Below are 19,090 nucleotides of genomic sequence, written 5' to 3' on the forward strand. Positions count from 1 at the left end.
CAGACAAAGGAAGAGAAGGGTATAAGTGGCCGAAAAAGATAAAAGCTTCAAGGACTTCATATACTTTCATCTGTAAAATCACCAAGTTGCTGTCAAAAAATTGAAAGCAGAATCATTTAAAGCTAACTCAAGAAAAACAAGTATTTCCTACAACAAAGCAAAACCCCTAACACTGAGATTAGAGCCATACCACCTGCCACTTCATTTGTTGCATTTGCTACCTGCTTCACAAGGCTTGCAATTCAACCACATTTTTAAGCTTGCACTTGAATTCAATGCTCTTTGCCACAGTAACACCATCATTCGTTAAAATAAAAAAAAAAAAAAAAAAAAAAAAAAGCGAGCATTAGCTTTAAGAAATTTTGAGTTTCCATATGTCAATTTCACAATATAATCTACCCCATTGTCCTCTACTTAAGAATATTTGTTTTTTTCCAGAGTAAACACAGAGTTGAGGGCCTATTAGTGCAATGCTTCCCCGTTGTGCCGTTGTGGTGAGTTCTGAGAAGAAAGAAATTTTATCCATAGCAAGAACAATGGCCATTCTTATTAGTTTAATAGACAACTGAGTACAACACTCGACCAACATCTATAGCAACATAAGCAGCAAAGCTTCAATCCCATGGTTTTGCTAACAGCATCAGAGAGCTCTCCAAACACCTCTAAGCATCAAAGCACGAGCATCAACACCAAATTTAATATTTTTATCCGCATAATTTATGTTCCAACTACCAATCTGAGAAGATAACCGAAACAAGTTCCAAGTACTAAGATAACAAAATTCAAACTCTAAAAACAGTACTAATGAATAAAACCCAACAAGAACATCCACACATCCTTCCTTGCCTGCTGACTACCGTTCCTTGCGATCCTGCAGACCCAATAATCGGAGATTTTTAATAATAGTGAAGAACTATCGAAAGAAAATAGCAGGACCCAGAAAGGGAAGAAAAGAGATGAAACGAATACTCACCGGAATTTTGAAGTGAAGACCCGGAAATTCTTTGAGATTGAAATATATATATATATATATATATATATAGATTTGCGATGAAATAGGAAATAGGAGTACATGCATGCTTTTATATATATATATATATCATACTATTATACTACTATCATACTACTATTATAAAAGCATGTACTCTACCTTTTTTGCAAATCTTTTTCTGTCCTTTTCTGTTTTTATCATTGTTCCAAATACCAATAATGTTGTACTATTTGCTATTACTTTACTTATTTTTACAAAGATAATTTAAACATTTTAGTCATAAATTATTATTAATTTTTCATTAATTTTAATCTCACTTTTAATTTCTCTCTCGACCTCTCTCAAAGTCTGTCACTCTCTATATCCCTCTCCCTCTCGAACTCTCTCTGAATCTCTCTCTCTCTCTCACTCTCTCTCTCTAAAAGTTTGTCGCTCTCTTTCCCACCTTTGTGTTTTTGGGTGTTTACATTTTGGGAAAAATACTTCCATTCAACATAAGTTGATCTAGCTAGGTGTTTTTATGGGTTACCCACATGGTCATAAGGGTTACCTTCTTTTTTTTGATCTTCAAACTAAACGCTTATGTCTCTCGTGATGTTATCTTTCATGAGCATATTTTTCGATTCTCCCTACGTCACCACCTTGCACCAAGTTCACTCATTTTGCCTCTTCCAATAAACCACATGCCCCAGGCATTGATCCACCAATTGTTGACCCTATTGCTCTAAATCCAACTCCACCTGACTTTGTTGCCCTACACATATACTTTATGCTCATGATCTAGTTTTTACAGGCTCCGATGTTCATTTAACTGTTGAAGTCAAGGGAATGTTGCATTCTAAATTTCACATTAAGTGGGGGTGTCAATGCTTTAAAGCCTCCATTTTAGGGTGTCAATGCAATTTGCTCTTTTCTTTTTGATAAACATCAATTTATTCATTACATGCTGCAAATGTTGCCGAACATAACTCTAATAACCACTCATAAAAAGTAACAACCACTCAGAACATGTTCACTTAGTTGTGCACGGCACCGTGAGCGCCTTCCTAGCTATGATGTCCACCATTACATTGGACGGCGACTTAGATACCTAGATACAACAATAGTTCTCAATTATGCGACTCTTATATCAATCTTTTTATTCATTTTGATAACATGAAGTTTCACTCGATAATTTATAACATAGCCTTTCCCCACTTGTAGGCCATTTCTTCTCAGAATTCCGAATTATCTCCATTCATCATGTTGAAGGTCAAAAATTTTGTTGGATATGGGGTTCCATTAATTAATAGTAGATTTCAAAGTGCTTCCTTTCTATTCCAGAATTTGTCTTGGACATCAACGACCTGAAACTTTGGTGGTTGAAGCAGTGGCAATTGATGCAGATGACCCATTAGAAGAGGATGCATCTCCACGAACCCTATTAGAAGCATCAATGAACACAGGTCTGGATGGCCTGACCTCTGGATGTTCCTTGCTTAACAGCATGACAACAACTTCAGACATTTTGGGTCTCAATGCAGGTGAGGACTGGGTGCATAGGAGAGCTGTCTCTATAATTTTCTTTACCTCATCTGCATCATATTCTTCAGGATCTAAGCTTTCATCCACCAAATTCAACAATTGCTGTTTCTCATACAGCTTCCATGCCTGTAAAGCCACAACAGAAAGGGATAGATGAGAATAAAAATGTGCCATAGTCACCAAGAAAATCTGAATTTCTTTAGAGGATTAAGTACCAAGCAAACAAAATCTGAGTCAAACAGATATAATCCTCCCCTCATGGCACTTCTCTTTCCTTTTTTCATCAATGATCATTCACCCCCTTCTTAAGAAAAAGGGAAGTGAGATGGTATGCGCCTATGAGTTAGAAACTAACCTATAACATCAAATTATGAAGCAAACTTATTACTTATGTAACGGTTCAATCCTATGTATTTGAAACTCACACCATGTAGGAAAAAAAATGATGGTCAGGCCAAGAAAAGTGTACCCCTTCAAGGAGATATTGAGTTTCCGGCTCCCGCTTTAAGTCATTGCTCCTTCGACCACTTATGATTTCAAGGACAACCACACCATAACTGTAAGTATCAACCTTCTCAGATAGTTGCCCACGAATTACATATTCAGGTGATGTGTAACCCCTGAAACATAAGAACACAAAAGCTTTCTACTCAGTATCAACAGATATAATAATCATTTTAAGTGAGTTAATCAAATTGGAGTGCCATAGCAATTGATCAGTCATGAATTTTGTAATTACATTTAGAGCATATCATATTTATCACTTGTCTAGTGTACCTTGTTTAACTAGAATTTCTAAGCTCAAATTAAAGTAGAGGTGCGAGATAAAGACTATGAATAAGTAAAAAGGGAAAAGAATAACATCATTTTTGAATTTCAAAACAGTATAAACACAATATGTATATGTTAGTTTGAGATTATTTAACCAAAAAAGAAGTAAGTTATTGTGTATCTCCAAACCTATCAACTGAACATGAAGCACATTAAAAGAGAAAGAAAGAGATGAAGAATATGTGTGATTGTTTTTTACTGAGACTTACAGGGTTCCAGCAAATCCAGTGGTTAGATGACTCTGATCCCCTGGCCTAAATCTTACAAGCCCAAAATCTGCAATTTTGGGCTGGAAATCATTGTCCAACAATATATTGGCAGATTTGATGTCTCTGTGTATGATACATACATGGAACTCCTCATGTAGATAGGCAAGACCCCTTGCCATTCCAACAATTATGTTAAACCTCTGTTTCCAGTTAAGACTCCCCTGTTTTTCACCTGAAATATTAGAGTTGTACTCAAAATAAAGCAGAAGAAAGGTTTCAGAAAATTGTAACAGAAAAACAGCTTTCTAACTCATATATAATGACCCATAATTAGTTCAGGATAATAACAATAGAATATATTTTCCCCCTGGTTGAGATTGTAGAGTGAGAAATTTTATAAAACTAGACATAGATTGCTGCAGTAAAAGAGGTCCATTTATATTAATACAACTGCCATCCTTCAACATATAAATCCTAAATAAAAAATAATTCCACCATTTTCCAAGATAATAAACTCCACCACTGGCTCGTATGAAATCTATGGTAATGACTCAGTACCATTATGTAACACAGGTATGTTGAATAGGTACTGTACACGCATAGATTAATAGAAAAAAAAAACAGGGCAATCCCAAGACTTTCTTCTAGTAGGGTAGCAAATAGAAACTTGATTCTGACCAATGCAAAATGTGTCTTCTCTAATTGAACATTTAGAAGCACCTAAAGAACTTGAGATAATTCCACCCATGCCATCTGTGATTTTTCTCAGCCAAATGAGAACCCTGCCCATGATCCCTCTGTAGATTTTTCAGCATATCTCATGCTTGACTTTCTCAGACAAATAGAAACCATGCCAGTCTGCTCTACAACCATCACCAGTGACTTTGTGCCAAACACACAAATGTTACTAAATATTGTTTAGCACTAACAAATCTAAACTGCAGGAATGTTAATATAAAGTGAGGTAGATGATCTTAACTTAATGGGTTTGGCTAAATGGATCCGAGAAAGTTAAAAGAATTAAAAAAAAAAAAAAACCATGTGTGTGGGGTAGAAAACATCAGAGATGAAGTGGATGATATTACCAAACAATGATCTATCAAGGCTGCTGTTTGCCATGAATTCATAAACAAGCAGAAGTTCCGGGCCTTTACTACAACATCCAAGGAGCCGAACAACATTGCGATGATGAACATTGCTTATGAGTGTCACTTCACTAGCGTAATCCGCCTTCGCTCTAGCTGATCGACCAATTGTAAGTTTCTTCACTGCAACTGTTTTTCCATTTTTCAGAATCCCCTGGCAATTCGAACAGTTTTACCAGAATTACCATAAGCCCATCAAACATTAAAAACCTAAAACCATTGCCTTCTAAACGATATACATATTCATACGCTTGACATTGTATTTGTACAAAAGTGACAGTGATGAGACCAGATTTGTTTCTTTGTGGAAGAACATTACAACTATATGTCTTACAGGACCCAACAAGTAATGAAATTAAAAACTTCCAAAACCCTAATAATCAGAAATTTGAGAAAAATTCACGCCAATATATCATAAGAAATAATGAAAAAATGTCGAGAAATACCTTGTAGACAGCTCCAAACCCTCCTTGTCCAAGCTTATTCTTCGGAGAAAAATCATTTGTTGATTTTTCTAAATCTTTGTAAGAGAAACTCACTGGTCCCCGGAGCTCCGTAATTCCTACCATATCAACTGTAAAATGAACAAGGATGGATAAAGCGTTTAGAGTTGTTGGAAATAAAACCGTGAATGACCGTTTGAGGAATACAAATTGAAAAAGATGTGGAAGGATGGAGACTCAAATGTAAGAACTTATTTGTTATATTGTCTCTACATAGGGAGTTGTTACCATCATGTCAGAATTAAACATGATTATGAAGCACTAATATTAATTAACGGTAAATTTGACCTACCTAGGCATGCCCTGTCCTTGGTGGTGGATTGTCAAGATTGTGCTAGGTTTGGATTGAGACCTTTTGCTAACTGAACTAGCCCAACTGTATTCTAATTTTAAGCCAATTTTAACCTTGTTTCTGTAATGATTTTCCACCTTAGCCCTTAGGCCATTGGGAGAGTTCCTCTCATTACCATTGATAAAGATGCATTAATCCTAAAGTCATTCCGGTTCTATTTCACCTCTAATTATGAACAAAAATCAGTCAATCTTGATACAAATTCATCAAACTATTCTCTCTCACACTCACAGTCAAGAAGAAATGCTATACCTTTGTCAACTTGCTTAGCTTTTTTGGATACTATAAGGAAGACGACGAAAGCATTGACAAGCAACAAAAAACCAACCGCTCCGGCCGCACCGCCAATAATTATGGTCTTTTTATTATTCCTTGAACTTTCTGTAAATAAATAAATACAACTTTATAAGCATAATTTTTGAAAGGATCTTGAACGTCAATCTTGACTCTCTAGAATAAAATGAATGAGCTAGTCCACTAGTTTTTATTTGAGTTTGGAAAAAAAAAATAAACTTTCTATCACACGTCAAGAGTAATGAATCTATTTCTAGACACTGACAAAATAGACTAGAGATGAATATATGATAGAGAAATATCCAATGTATCAAAACCTTAGAAGCAGTATGCCCTACTCACTTGTTTTCACGTAGGGTGTGATACTTGTTGTTTGGTTTTCCCCAAAAAATGATGTTGAAGAGTATCTTAAAAAGCATCCAACATCAACGGCTCTCCCATCAGCTTCTGGAATACATCCGGCATCAATATTCTGATACGCTGTGGATAAGCAATCCCTACACCCGTTCTCGCTTACTGTATGCGTACACTGCGCCACAGCATACACTGAACCATCACTAGAACTACTCGTCTTCTCCTTCACTGCTGCAAAGTAGCCACGAATTTGTGGAGTTGCAGTTACGAGATTTGTTAACAATTTCTTGGTTGCGACTTCAAAACTGTTATCATCTCCAGTTACGGTTTTGTTCCCACATCTGACCACATTCCCTTGTGCTATTGTTTCGTCAAAGAAGTAATTCCGCTCATACCTGAAACAACACACAAGGATGAAGACCAGAAATAGCAGGTGAAGCCTCCGTTAAAGATAACGGATTAAATCGACTTACCTTAAGAAGCAACCGTCAAACATAACGCGACCTCCAAGAGCTGTTGTGCAGTTTTTGAGCCGTAATGCAGCTGTATCAAAGCAAGCAAGGCAATCTGCAGTGGATAGATAATCTCTACACTGAGCCATGCCATAAATCTGAGTCGACAGGAAGTGTTGAGCCGTTGCGAACCGGGTTTTATTTGAACCGGCAAGCTGCCCTCGGAGATCAGCTAACGTTGTGTTCAGATTGGCGAAGAGAGCTGATAAACTGGTCGCACTGTAAGGGCTACATCCCATATCCAAGAATGTTGTTTGAGGATCACATAAAACCGGGTTGGACCAAAGAACCAGAGAGATGATAATTAACTGAATCACTGGAATTTGGGTTTGGATCTTCATTTATGATTTCTGCAACTCTAATCGACTCAGCTTCTCTCACTGCAGATCGAAGAACAGAAAGAAAAAAAAGAGACATTAATGGTAACCCTAAAGCAAGAGAAGATAAGAGAAGATGATCGATAAGAGTACTTGAATCTTGACCTTGTAAGTCAACTTTCCAGATCAACGGGTACTCATTTTTCTTCCTAAGCACCCACTCTCTCTGACCAGAAGTTAATCTCTTATCTCTTGAATCTTGACCTACTTGTAAGTCAACTTTCCAGATCAACGGGTCCTCATGTTTGTGTTTTTTTAAGCATCCATTCTCTGACCCTCTCCACAAGTTCTTCTCTTATCTCTTGTTGCTTGTTTGAATACGTCTCTCTCTCTCTCTCGTTGCTTGTTTGAATGCTACTATGTTACTTAATACGTCGCTCTCTCTCTCTCACATCACAACTCACTAAAAGTGTTATTGTGTTCATTGATTTTTAAATGGGTTGTGATGTACTACATTTACCTGTCATATATAAATATATTTAGTTTCTATTGTCTATTATTTTTTTACTTATTTTTCATTGAATATTTTTTATATGTTAGCTATTAATAATTAGATATACTCTTAAAATAAAAACTAAAAAGAAAATCTTTTCCTAAATATTTTCCATTTCTCCATTAATTCTAAAGCAAATTGCTATGATACTCCAAAATGGAGACCTTAAAAGTACGGACATCCCACTTTATGTTTAAAAAGTACAAAGACCTCAAAATTGGATTTTCATTATATATATTTGTCAAATTTATCACTAAAAATAATTAAATTATTATTTATTTTCAACAATATCCCTATAATAAACGGTGTCTGAAAGGTTTTCAATGGTAAATTGGACAAATATATTCAATGAAAATCCAATTTTGGGATTTCTGTGTTTTTTAAACATAAAGTGGGGATAGGCTAAGGCCACGGGGTACCAATGCAATACTCTAAATCTAACTCCATTTTTAAGAACTAATCATCTCCCTAAAACTTTTTTACCACATGAAATATAGTGTGAGATAAAGAAATTTTTCATAGATATCTTAAATTAAGAGAAAATTTTTATAGATTTTTTATAAGGGCTTGTTTGGTTATGAGTCTAGAGATTTTAAATATCTAGAGATTTCAAAATTCTCCCTAAAATCTATGGAGTCATAATTCATAAAATTAACAGTTCGGTGGAATAAAACAGGACATCCAAAAAACAGGTCGACAGATTGTGATGCAAAAAAGAGCAATATTAGTGATGAAACCGGACACCAACAATAAACTACATATTCACGTTAGGTAAAAGAGAAAAGATTCAGAATCCGAGAGAAACCGGATTCAGAACCAAGCCAAACAACGAAAAACAAAAAGCCTATAAACGACATAAAAAACAACGGGATTAGAGAACAGCGAAGAAAAGGCAGTATAAAGCCCAAGGGGCACAAAGACCAAGGAGCAAAACAAAGCCAACAAGAAAAGAAAAAGCAAAAGCCCAATAGCAGCAGCAAAACAAAGAAGAAAACAACACAAAAGGAGCAAAAAAAGAGCCAAAGAATAGAAAAGAAAAACAAAAAAAAACAGAAAAGGAGGGTAAGGGAACCCGTACCAAACAACAACGAAAAGGGCCACGGGCAAGGGACACACAAGAGTGAGGAGAGGTCCCTGAGGTATATTACGTCCACTGCGTAGGTGACTTACAAAGTGATTGAGTATTGAAAACATTTTCTTACATAGCAATCCGTCTCAAGGTAGCGTCAAGCTGGTCTGTTCCAATATATATATAGAGAGTTGAAAGCAATCCCTTTAAGAACCAACGGATCTTACAATGAAAACAGTAATGCACGAAGAATCAAAGCTGGGATTAGGGATGTCAACAATGCGGTTTGGGGTTGTTTCAAGTTGGGTTTAAGGTTTCGGGCTCAAAAACACTTAGCCAAACATGGCCCGTTAGCATAACAATTTCGGACCGGTTTCGATTTAGTGCGGTTTGGGTTCGAGCTAACTAACAATTTGGGTTAACGGTTTATATTCTTGTTGACCAACGATTTGGACTAATAATTTATGGTATGCAAGAAAATGAATAAAAAGAAATAGTTGAGCATCCTACAACAAAATCCAAAATTCTATGGAAAAGAAAATTGCTATACTAATCAGTAGCAATTTTCATTAAAAAAAAATGAAAAGTCATTCCATATTAGAAATCCCACCCACCTTATAGAAATAAAAAACTTAAATAGTAAGTAATAACATAGAAATTGCAAGCTCATTCCTTAGGCTCCATCGGATAGTCCTGAAACAAATCATCAAACCAAAAACCCTTTTAAATTTTTACTTGTGCTATGATTGATTGTTGAAATTTTTTTTGCTAAAAGGGTCATTATTAGTATTAAAAAGCGAAAAGAAAAATTACAAACATACTATCAAAGTGTCATCCCTCAAACCCGCAACATCAGTTGCCCCCAAATACACCCAACCTCATTGGATCCAACTCACATAATCATAAATAATGAACCAAAATCTGAAACGAGAGCGACCAACAACCTCTAAATCAAGTTCTCTCCTTATTAATGCTATCTAGAATATATTAACATCAGTTTGCTCTAACCTTCTTATTTTTCCTTGGGTGACCAAGCTTATGACGGAGAGAGCCACCCTCCACTTGATTAGGAAGAGAGTTTGAAGGAAGAATTACTTCCAAAAGTTGTTGCTCATCCATATTGGAGTGAATGGCCAAAGAAGAGCCTTCTAAACCATCCGGATTTTGTTGGCCCCCTACATAATCCCACTTGATCGATGCTCAATTAATGGATCATTGTTGAAATTGGGTTCTTGTTTTGTGAGATTATTATTTTTTTTCCATTCTATGAAAACCTTTTTTTTTTTGGGTTGATATTTAGTTGATATGCAAAAGAAATACCTTTGGATAAATATAATCATACTTAATCAACATTCTCATACTTGATAAATATTTACTTAATTTAAAGAAATTGTGTACATTCAATTGGACATTCATACTTAATCATTCTAATTGTCCCTTACAAGTAGTAGAATGACTATTTGATCTTTGAATTAATGTTCAATTTTTTTTCTGATAGTTTATACCAACTACATCGTGGTAATATGATGATTCCAACAATATAAATGTAAAACTATAAAACGGGTTGCGGTTTAGATTCAGGTTCGGTTCGGATCGATTTGAACTATATTGGTTCAGTTCGGTTTTAACAATTCGAGCTACAAATTGAGACCCCTAGCTGGAATATAACTTTGATAGTGACTTAAGAGAGAGAGAAAGAGAGAGAGAGAGAGACTTAAATAGACTAGAAGCATTCAAACGAAAGAAAGAGACGTATGAGAGTGTGAGACAGAGAGAGAGAAGACTTAAATAGACTAGAAGCATTCAAACAAGGAAAGAAATATACATGTTAACTGTTAAGTAGAGTAGAAACATTCAGACAAGGAAAGAAAGAAACGGGGGGGGTGGGTTTTAAAAACAAATTAACAAAAAAAAAAAAAAACACCATTAAAAAAAAAAAAAAAAAAAAAAAAAAAGAGGGGTGGGGGGGTTGGGGGGGAGGGGGAGAGACGTGTTAACTGTTAAGTAGGGTAAAAGCATTCAAACTTCCGCCACCACTGGTAAACGTATTATTAAAGTCAAGGTCAATAAACATTAAATCCCATTTTCACAAAAACAAAAAAAAATATATATATATATAGATATATATATATATACCACTGGAAGTCTGGAACTCTGGAAGACGAGAAAAGTCATAGTTCGAAAAGTTGACTAACAAGTCAAGATTCATAAATTCTTATTGATTATCTTTTCTATCTTGAAAGAAACTCATTTAGGAATTTAGGAATTTATGAATCAGCCAACTTCGCAATGAAAACAATAAATTACACGGCACCCTAATAAAAGGGAAAAACCTAGCTTGTTCGCTCATTATTATCTTTTAAATTATATACCACCTACACTTAAAATTACAAATGACCCACAGTTACATTTTAAGTTAAGTGGACGTATAAAATGATCAAAATACACTTATTTTTGCATTCAACTCATTTAAAATGACCAATCTACCATCAACCCTTAGGTGAGTGAAGGAAAAATCCCTTCACCCATCTCCCACCTATACCTCATCGGACCACCACGTCAAAAGCCGTCACTGACAGAAAATCCCCCCCCCCCCCCCCCCCCGCCCCTATCTTTTGTTTTTAAATATGGGAACTGAATAACCTCTCTTCCAACATTTGGATGTGTTTTGGTATAGAAAACAATTGGGTTGACCCAAACTTTTTGAGTTAATCTATTATTAGAGTGATGCCACCGGTTCCCTTCCCTATTTGGGGTCTAATAATTCAGCGATTTCTTTCCATTGGTGGCAGTTTTAACATGAAATACTATTTCATGATGATGCAGCGCTAAGGAGCTCTACATGGATCGGAAAGATACTTGCTGAGACAAGACGAGCCTCTCAAAGCTTCAATCTGGGGAAGATCAGACTTTTGTTTGATACATCGTATGTCACTTCCTCTCCCAGTTCCCCACCGCTATTCCCGGAAGGATTCCGGGTACCGTGTCATCCCCGAGAAGGGGTGCTAACCATTTCACCGCTAGAAATGGTACCGGACGTGAGCCCTGCCAGTTTGCCGACGAGAACTTTGTCAAGAAGTACACTAGACTTGGCATCCTCTCCATGGCCAATGTTGGACCAAACACCAAGGGGTTGCTAACCATTCCGCTAGAAGGACCAGGAGCCCATCTACGGCCAAGTTTGCCGACGAGAACTTGTCAAGAAGTACACACGGCACCTCCCATGGCCAATGTTGGACCAAACACCAACAGGCTCGGAGAGAGAAGTTGGGTGAAGGGAGAATCCCTTTACTCACCTAGGGGTTGGGTGAATCATTATAAATGCTTTAAATATAAGTAATGATATTTTAGTCATTTTATACGTCTATTTAACTGAAAATGTAATGCAAGTAATTTGTAATTTTGAGCGTGGGTACCATGTAATTAAGAGGTAATAACGGGTGATCAAGAGTTTTACCCCCTTTACAGCAAGTGTCGTGTAATTTGTTCAAATACATTTAAGGATCAAAGCGAAAATTACACTACCGTGAGTGTGTGAGAGAGAAGAGGACAGCATTAGGATGGCTCACAGCCAGGACAAGATATGAACTTGTGGAGAGACTGAGAGAGGTCTTGAAAAAACAGAGGACTGTTTCAATAAAACGCGGCAGTGGAAACTCCTTGACTGTAAATGTTGTACGGGGGGGGCCGGATTCACGGGGGCAAATAATGAAAGTCTAGATAACTTTTCCGTAGGAAAAACATTAATGCTTTTTCGCCACACATATCGTGTGAACCCTTATAAGACCCATTGGGGTCCCACCTCTAAATTATTTTTAATAGGAAAACCCTGAATTTTTGAGTTTTCGCCATTGGTTACTCGTCAAGCCACTGGAATGGAATAAAACATTAGTTGCTTACTTAAGCACGATTCTCATCATCTACACACCTTATAAGACCCATTGGGAGTCCCACCTTTGAATTATTTGTTTATATTAAAAAATATGCCGATATATATTTTGTAGGGCCCACGCATATTTAAAAAAAAGAATAAATTATTGATAATAATATTTCTTTTTCAACAAAATATAGGTAAATTAAAATAACAATAAAAAGAAAATTACACATGACTCGGTCAAAGGCCCGGATGAACCTCATATAAAATAATAATAATAATAATAAAAAGTAGAGCAATGTAGCATTCAAACAAGGGATAAGATATTGAAGAATAATATGTGCTAGCTAGTGACGAAAAACTTTTGCCACGTCTGGTAAACACTGTAATTATTATTTAGCAATTCCAAGTCAAGGTCAATAAACATTAATCATTGTAAGAGAAGAAAAGTCATAGTTGAGTTGGAAAGTTGAATTACAAGTCAGGATTCAAGTACTCTTATCGATCATCTTCTTTATCTTCTCCTGCTTTAGAGCTACCCAAAATGAAGAGCTACTGGGTCTTCTCTTCAGTTCTCTTCAGTGAGAGGAGCTGAATCGATAAGAGTTTCAGAAATCAGAAATGAAGAGCCAAACCCAAACCCAAATTCCAGTGATTCAGTTAATTATAATCTCTCTGGTTCTTTGGTCCAACCCGGTTTTATGTGATCCTCAAACAATATTCTTGGACATGGCATGCAGCCCTTACAGTTCCACCAGTTTATCGAGTTTCTTCTCCCATCTGAACGCAACGTTCGCGGACCTCCGAAGGCAGTTTGCTGGCTCGAATAAAACCCGGTTCGCAACGGCTCAATACGGCCGATTAGATCCGGTTTATGGTTTGGCTCAGTGTAGGGATTACCTATCCACTGCCGATTGCCTTGCTTGCTTTGATACAGCTACGTTACGGATCAGAAACTGCACTGCAGCTTACGGAGGTCGCATTATCTTTGACGGATGCTTCTTAAGGTTGGTTGGTTGGTTTAACGGCCGTCGTCTTTGACGGAGCTATTTTTGGTTTTTATTTATTTATTTATGTGTTTGAAGTTTCAGGTATGAGGGCAACTACTTCTTCGACGAAACAACAGCAATAGGGAGTGTACCCATATGTGGGAACAAAACCGTAACTGATGAAAGCAGTTTTAAAGCCGTAGCTACGAAATTGTTAACCAATCTCGTAACTGCAACTCCACAAATTCATGGCTACTTTGCAGCAGTAAAGGAGAAGACAAGTAGCACTGCTAGTAGTGATGGTTCAGTGTATGCTGTGGCGCAGTGTGCGGATACGGTAAGCGAGAGCGGGTGTAGGGATTGCTTATCCGCAGCGTATCAGAATATAGATGCCGTATGTATTCCAGATGCTGATGGGAGAGCTGTTGACGCTGGATGCTTTTTAAGATATTCTTCAACATCATTTTTTGGGGAAAACGATACAACAAATATCACACCCTACGTGAAAACAGGTAATTAAGTAGGGTAAATTGTTTCATAGTTCGAACTCGAAGATATCGTAACATATCAACCGATATTGATGCCTTGAATTTTACAGGAAGTTCAAAGAATAAAAAGGCCATAGTTATTGGCTGGGCAGCTGGAGCGGTTGGTTTTTTGTTGCTGGTTAATGCTTTCCTCATCTTCCTTATAGGATCCAAAAAAGCCAAGCAAGTTGACAAAGGTACAGTGTTTCTTCTTCTTGACTCTATGTGTGTGTGAGAGAGAATTAGTTTGATGAATTGATATCAGATTGGCTGATCTTTATGCGTAATTAGAGGTGAAACAGAACCGGAATAATTAAGTTTAGGGTTAATGCATCCTATCAATGGTAATGAGAGGAACTCTCCAAATGACCTAAGAGCTAAAGTGAAAAATCATTACAAAAATAGGGTTAAAATTGGCTTAAAATTAGAATCTGGTTGGGCCAATTTAGTTAGCAAAGGTCTCCACCCAATGACCCAAGCCTAGAACAATCTTGACTCGCATGTTCTATTTATCAACTTTTATCCACCACCAAGGGAAGGGAAGGGCATGCCTAGGTAGGTCAAATTTACTGTTAATTTATATATATTGGTGTTTCATAATCATATATGTGGTCTCTAACCTCCTAGGGAGGGTAATGCAACAAATAAGGTCTTACATTTGAGGCCTCCATCCTTGCATGTCTTTTCCTCTCCGTCTCTTCCATCTTTTAAGCCTTTGGAACATTTATATTGGTTTCTACGAATATCTGTGAACATAACTATTTTTGGGACTAAGGGGATGTAATGATTTCATCTTTGGGGGATTCTTATTCTTTTCCGAGCCTTTGACGGTCATTCCATGTAATAAATATCAATAATAGTATTTGGGCTCAAGATCTAAGAAAAATTTTAACAATAAGGATAATATGTAGAAAATTTATTATATTCTCTGTGAAATATTCTGTGTCGTTAAATTCGGGCTCCAACCATGATTATATCCCTCGATATTAAGGGTGTCAATTGTGTATCGAAATCGTTTAACCATACCCTGAACTATGCCGTCTAAAACCGTATCATATTGCTTTGTTCAAAATTTTATATGGTACATACCAAAACTGAATTTCTTCGGTATGATTCCGGTTTTAGGTACTCATACCATCAGTAAGTACCAAAGCCGTACCAAATTGGTACTATACCAAATTAAAGGATATAAATGTAATTTTACATTTAAAACACTTTACCTTTATCTTATCCTTAATTAAATATACTTGCTTTGTCCTTAACTCATCTTTTTAAATTTAATTGTTTTGCCTCTATTAATTAGATTTAATTGCTTTGTCTTTGTTAATATCATATTTTTCCAATTGTTTGATCGCAATTTTATTAGGATCTTAATGAACTAATAACAAAAATGGCATGGGTTTGTGCGACAAACAATTGTACCGCACAAAATACCATGTTTAAACAGTTTTCCTGCACTGATTTAATATCGAAACTATACCAAACCGCTTTTTCAAATACCGAAACCGTACTATATAAATTCGGTAGGGTACAATTTTGGTTTTCGGTATTCAAAGTTGGTACCATACCGAATCACCGAAACCATACCGATTGACACCTTTACTCGATATGGGTCATTAAAGTATCGGACTTTTATAATACGATACAAATCAGTCGATCCGGTACGTATTCCTCAAACGGTCGTTCACGGTTTTCGTTCCCGCGGCTCTAAAGGCTTTATCCATCCTTGTTCATTTTACAGTTGATATAGTAGGAGTTACGGAACTCCGGGGACCAGTGAGTTTCTCTTACAAGGATTTAGAAAAATCAACAAATGATTTTTCTCCGAAGAATAAGCTTGGACAAGGAGGGTTTGGAGCTGTCTACAAGGTATTTCTCGACATTTTTTTCATTATTTCTTATGATATATTGGTCGTGAATGATTCTCAAATTTCTGATTATTAGGGTTTTGGAAGTTTTTAATTTCATTACTTGCTAGGTCCTGTAAGTCATATAGTTGTATTGTTCTTCCGCAAAGAAAAAAATCTGGTCTCGTCACTGTCACTTTTGTACAAATACAATGTCAACGTATGAATATTTATATCGTTTAGCAGGCAGCAGTTTTAGGTTTGTAAATTTTGATGGGCTTAAGGTAATTCTAGTAAAATTGTTCGGATTGCCAGGGGATTCTGAAAAATGGAAAAACAGTTGCAGTGAAGAAACTTACAATTGGTCGATCAGCTAGAGCGAAGAAGGATTACGCTAGTGAAGTGACACTCATAAGCAATGTTCATCATCGCAATGTTGTTCGGCTCCTTGGATGTTGTAGTAAAGGCCCGGAACTTCTGCTTGTTTATGAATTCATGGCAAACAGCAGCCTTGATAGATCATTGTTTGGTAATATCATCCACTTCGTCTCTGATGTTTTCTACCCCACATACATGCCTTTTTTTTTATTCTTTTAACCTTCTCGGATCCATATAGCCAAACCCATTAAATTAAGATCATCTACCTCACTTTATATTAACATTCCTGCAGTTTAAATTTGTTAGTGCTAAACAATATTTAGAAACGTTTGTGTTTGGCACAAAGTCACTGGTGATGGTGGTAGAGCAGACTGGCATGGTTTCCATTTGTCTGAGAAAGTAAAGCATGAGATATGCTGAAAAATCTATAGAGGGATCATGGGCATGGTTCTCATTTGGCTGAGAAAAATCACAGATCGCATATGTGGAATTATCTCTAGTTCTTTAGGTGCTTCTAAATGTTCAATTAGAGAAGACATATTTTGCATTGGTCAGAATCAAGTTTCTATTTGCTACCCTACTAGAAGAAAGTCCTGGGATTACCCTGCTTTTTTCTATTAATCTATGTGTATTCAGTACCTATTCAACATACCTGTGTTACATAATGGTACGGAGTCATTACCATAGATTTCATACGAGCCAGTGGTGGAGTTTATTATCTTGGAAAATGGTGGAATTATTTTTTATCTAGGATTTATATGTTGAAGGATGGCAGTTGTATTAATATAAATGGACCTCTTTTACTGCAGCAATCTATGTCTAGTTTTATAAAAATTCTCACTCTACAATCTCAAACAGGGGGAAAATATATTCTATAGTTATTATCCTGAACTAATCATGGGTCATTATGAGTTAGAAAGCTGTTTTTCTGTTACAATTTTCTGAAACCTGTCTTCTGCTTTATTTTGAGTACAACTCTAATATTTCAGGTGAAAAACAGGGGAGTCTTAACTGGAAACAGAGGTTTAACATAATTGTTGGAATGGCAAGGGGTCTTGCCTATCTACATGAGGAGTTCCATGTATGTATCATACACAGAGACATAAAATCTGCCAATATATTGTTGGACAATGATTTCCAGCCCAAAATTGCAGATTTTGGGCTTGTAAGATTTAGGCCAGGGGATCAGAGTCATTTAACCACTGGATTTGCTGGAACCCTGTAAGTCTGAGTAAAAAACAATCACATATATTCTTCATCTCTTTCTTTCTCTTTTAATGTGCTTCATGTTCAGTTAATAGGTTTGGAGATACACAATAAGAGCTCCAACTTACTTCTTTTTTGGTTAAATAACCTCAAACTACCATAGACATATTGTGTTCATACTATTTTGAAATTAAACAATGATGTTATTCTTTTCCCTTTTTACTTATTCATAGTCTTTATCTCTCACCTTTACTTTAATTTGAGCTTAGAAATTCTAGTTAAACAAGGTACACTAGACAAGTGATAAATATGATATGCTCTAAATGTAATTACAAAATTCATGACTGATATCAATTGCTATGGCACTCCAATTTGATTAACTCACTTAAAATGATTATTATGTCTGTTGATACTGAGTAGAAAGCTTTTCTGTTCTTATGTTTCAGGGGTTACACATCACCTGAATATGTAATTCGTGGGCAACTATCTGAGAAGGTTGATACTTACAGTTATGGCGTGGTTGTCCTTGAAATCATAAGTGGTCGAAGGAGCAATGACTTAAAGCGGGAGCCGGAAACTCAATATCTCCTTGAAGGGGTACACTTTTCTTGGCCTGACCATCATTTTTTTTTTCCTACATGGTGTGAGTTTCTAATACATAGGATTGAACCGTTACATAAGTTTGCTTCATAATTTGATGTTATAGGTTAGTTTCTAACTCGTAGGCGCATAACATCTCACTTCCATTTTTCTTAAGAAGGGGGTGAATGATCATTGATGAAAAAAGGAATGAGAAGTGTCATGAGGGGAGGATTATATCTTTTTGACTCAGATTGTGTTCGCTTGGTACTTAATCCTCTATAAGAAATTCAGATTTTCTTGGTGACTATGGCACATTTTTATTCTCATCTATCCCTTTCTGTTGTGGCTTTACAGGCATGGAAGCTGTATGAGAAACAGCAATTGTTGAATTTGGTGGATGAAAGGTTAGATCCTGAAGAATATGATGCAGATGAGGTAAAGAAAATTATAGAGATAGCTCTCCTATGCACCCAGTCCTCACCTGCATTGAGACCCAAAATGTCTGAAGTTGTTGTCATGCTGTTAAGCAAGGAACATCCAGAGGTCAGGCCATCCAGACCTGTGTTCATTGATGCTTCTAATAGGGTTCGTGGAGATGCATCCACTTCTAATGGGTCATCTGCATCAATTGCCACTGCTTCAACCACCAAAGTTTCAGGTCGTTGATGTCCAAGACAAATTCTGGAATAGAAAGGAAGCACTTTGAAATCTACTATTAATTAATGGAACCCCATATCCAACAAAATTTTTGACCCTCAACATGATGAATGGAGATAATTCGGAATTCTGAGAAGAAATGGCCTACAAGTGGGGAAAGGCTATGTTATAAATTATCGAGTGAAACTTCATGTTATCAAAATGAATAAAAAGATTGATATAAGAGTCGCATAATTGAGAACTATTGTTGTATCTAGGTATCTAAGTCATCCAATGTAATTGAGTGAACATGTTCTTATGAGTGGTTATTTTTTCTCTTTTGGGTTACTTTTTATGAGTGGTTATTAGAGCCTTGTTTGGCCACATTCGCAGCATG

General features: G+C 36.4%; 2 protein-coding genes across 4 annotated transcripts; one reads left to right on the plus strand and one right to left on the minus strand.

Annotated features, from left to right (window-relative positions):
• Positions 1–1,888: 1,888 nt before the first annotated feature.
• Positions 1,889–7,130, minus strand: LOC149000973 (cysteine-rich receptor-like protein kinase 2). Of its 2 annotated transcripts, none has more exons than XM_089139982.1 (8): positions 6,677–7,130; positions 6,192–6,598; positions 5,808–5,936; positions 5,147–5,274; positions 4,641–4,854; positions 3,556–3,787; positions 2,985–3,135; positions 1,889–2,641 (listed from the first exon to the last, which is right to left on the minus strand). In XM_089139982.1, the coding sequence occupies exons 1-8, from the start codon at positions 7,054–7,056 to the stop codon at positions 2,330–2,332; spliced, it is 1,953 nt and encodes a 650-aa protein (XP_088996108.1). In that variant the 5' UTR covers positions 7,057–7,130; the 3' UTR covers positions 1,889–2,329. The 2 variants fall into 2 exon arrangements, with proteins under 2 accessions (XP_088996108.1, XP_088996109.1); XM_089139983.1 differs by lacking the exon at positions 1,889–2,641 and adding an exon at positions 2,648–2,870.
• A 5,930-nt stretch (positions 7,131–13,060) lies between these two features.
• On the plus strand, positions 13,061–19,090 carry LOC149000974 (cysteine-rich receptor-like protein kinase 2). Of its 2 annotated transcripts, none has more exons than XM_089141044.1 (8): positions 13,061–13,535; positions 13,614–14,029; positions 14,116–14,241; positions 15,786–15,913; positions 16,207–16,420; positions 17,259–17,490; positions 17,922–18,072; positions 18,412–19,090. In XM_089141044.1, exons 1-8 carry the CDS (start codon positions 13,150–13,152, stop codon positions 18,721–18,723), a joined length of 1,965 nt encoding a protein of 654 aa, XP_088997170.1. In that variant the 5' UTR covers positions 13,061–13,149; the 3' UTR covers positions 18,724–19,090. The 2 variants fall into 2 exon arrangements, with proteins under 2 accessions (XP_088997170.1, XP_088997171.1); XM_089141045.1 differs by having other exon boundaries at positions 13,620–14,029.

This window comes from Hakea prostrata, chromosome 11 (assembly GCF_041222555.1).
Source record: "Hakea prostrata isolate BN-2017 chromosome 11, UWA_Hpros_2, whole genome shotgun sequence".
In the NCBI taxonomy this organism is placed as follows: domain Eukaryota; kingdom Viridiplantae; phylum Streptophyta; class Magnoliopsida; order Proteales; family Proteaceae; genus Hakea; species Hakea prostrata.

Bases quoted from the DNA above. Each gene is read 5' to 3' on its own strand.
- LOC149000973 (XM_089139982.1), bottom strand. From the start codon at position 7,056: ATGAAGATCCAAACCCAAATTCCAGTGATTCAGTTAATTATCATCTCT. The intron at 5,937-6,191 runs GTGAGTAGGGCA...ATTTATTTACAG, and splicing joins CACACCCTACGTGAAAACAA to AAAGTTCAAGGAATAATAAA. The intron at 5,275-5,807 runs GTATAGCATTTC...TTCATTTTACAG, and splicing joins AGCTAAGCAAGTTGACAAAG to TTGATATGGTAGGAATTACG.
- LOC149000974 (XM_089141044.1), top strand. From the start codon at position 13,150: ATGAAGAGCCAAACCCAAACCCAAATTCCAGTGATTCAGTTAATTATA. The intron at 14,030-14,115 runs GTAATTAAGTAG...TGAATTTTACAG, and splicing joins CACACCCTACGTGAAAACAG to GAAGTTCAAAGAATAAAAAG. The intron at 14,242-15,785 runs GTACAGTGTTTC...TTCATTTTACAG, and splicing joins AGCCAAGCAAGTTGACAAAG to TTGATATAGTAGGAGTTACG.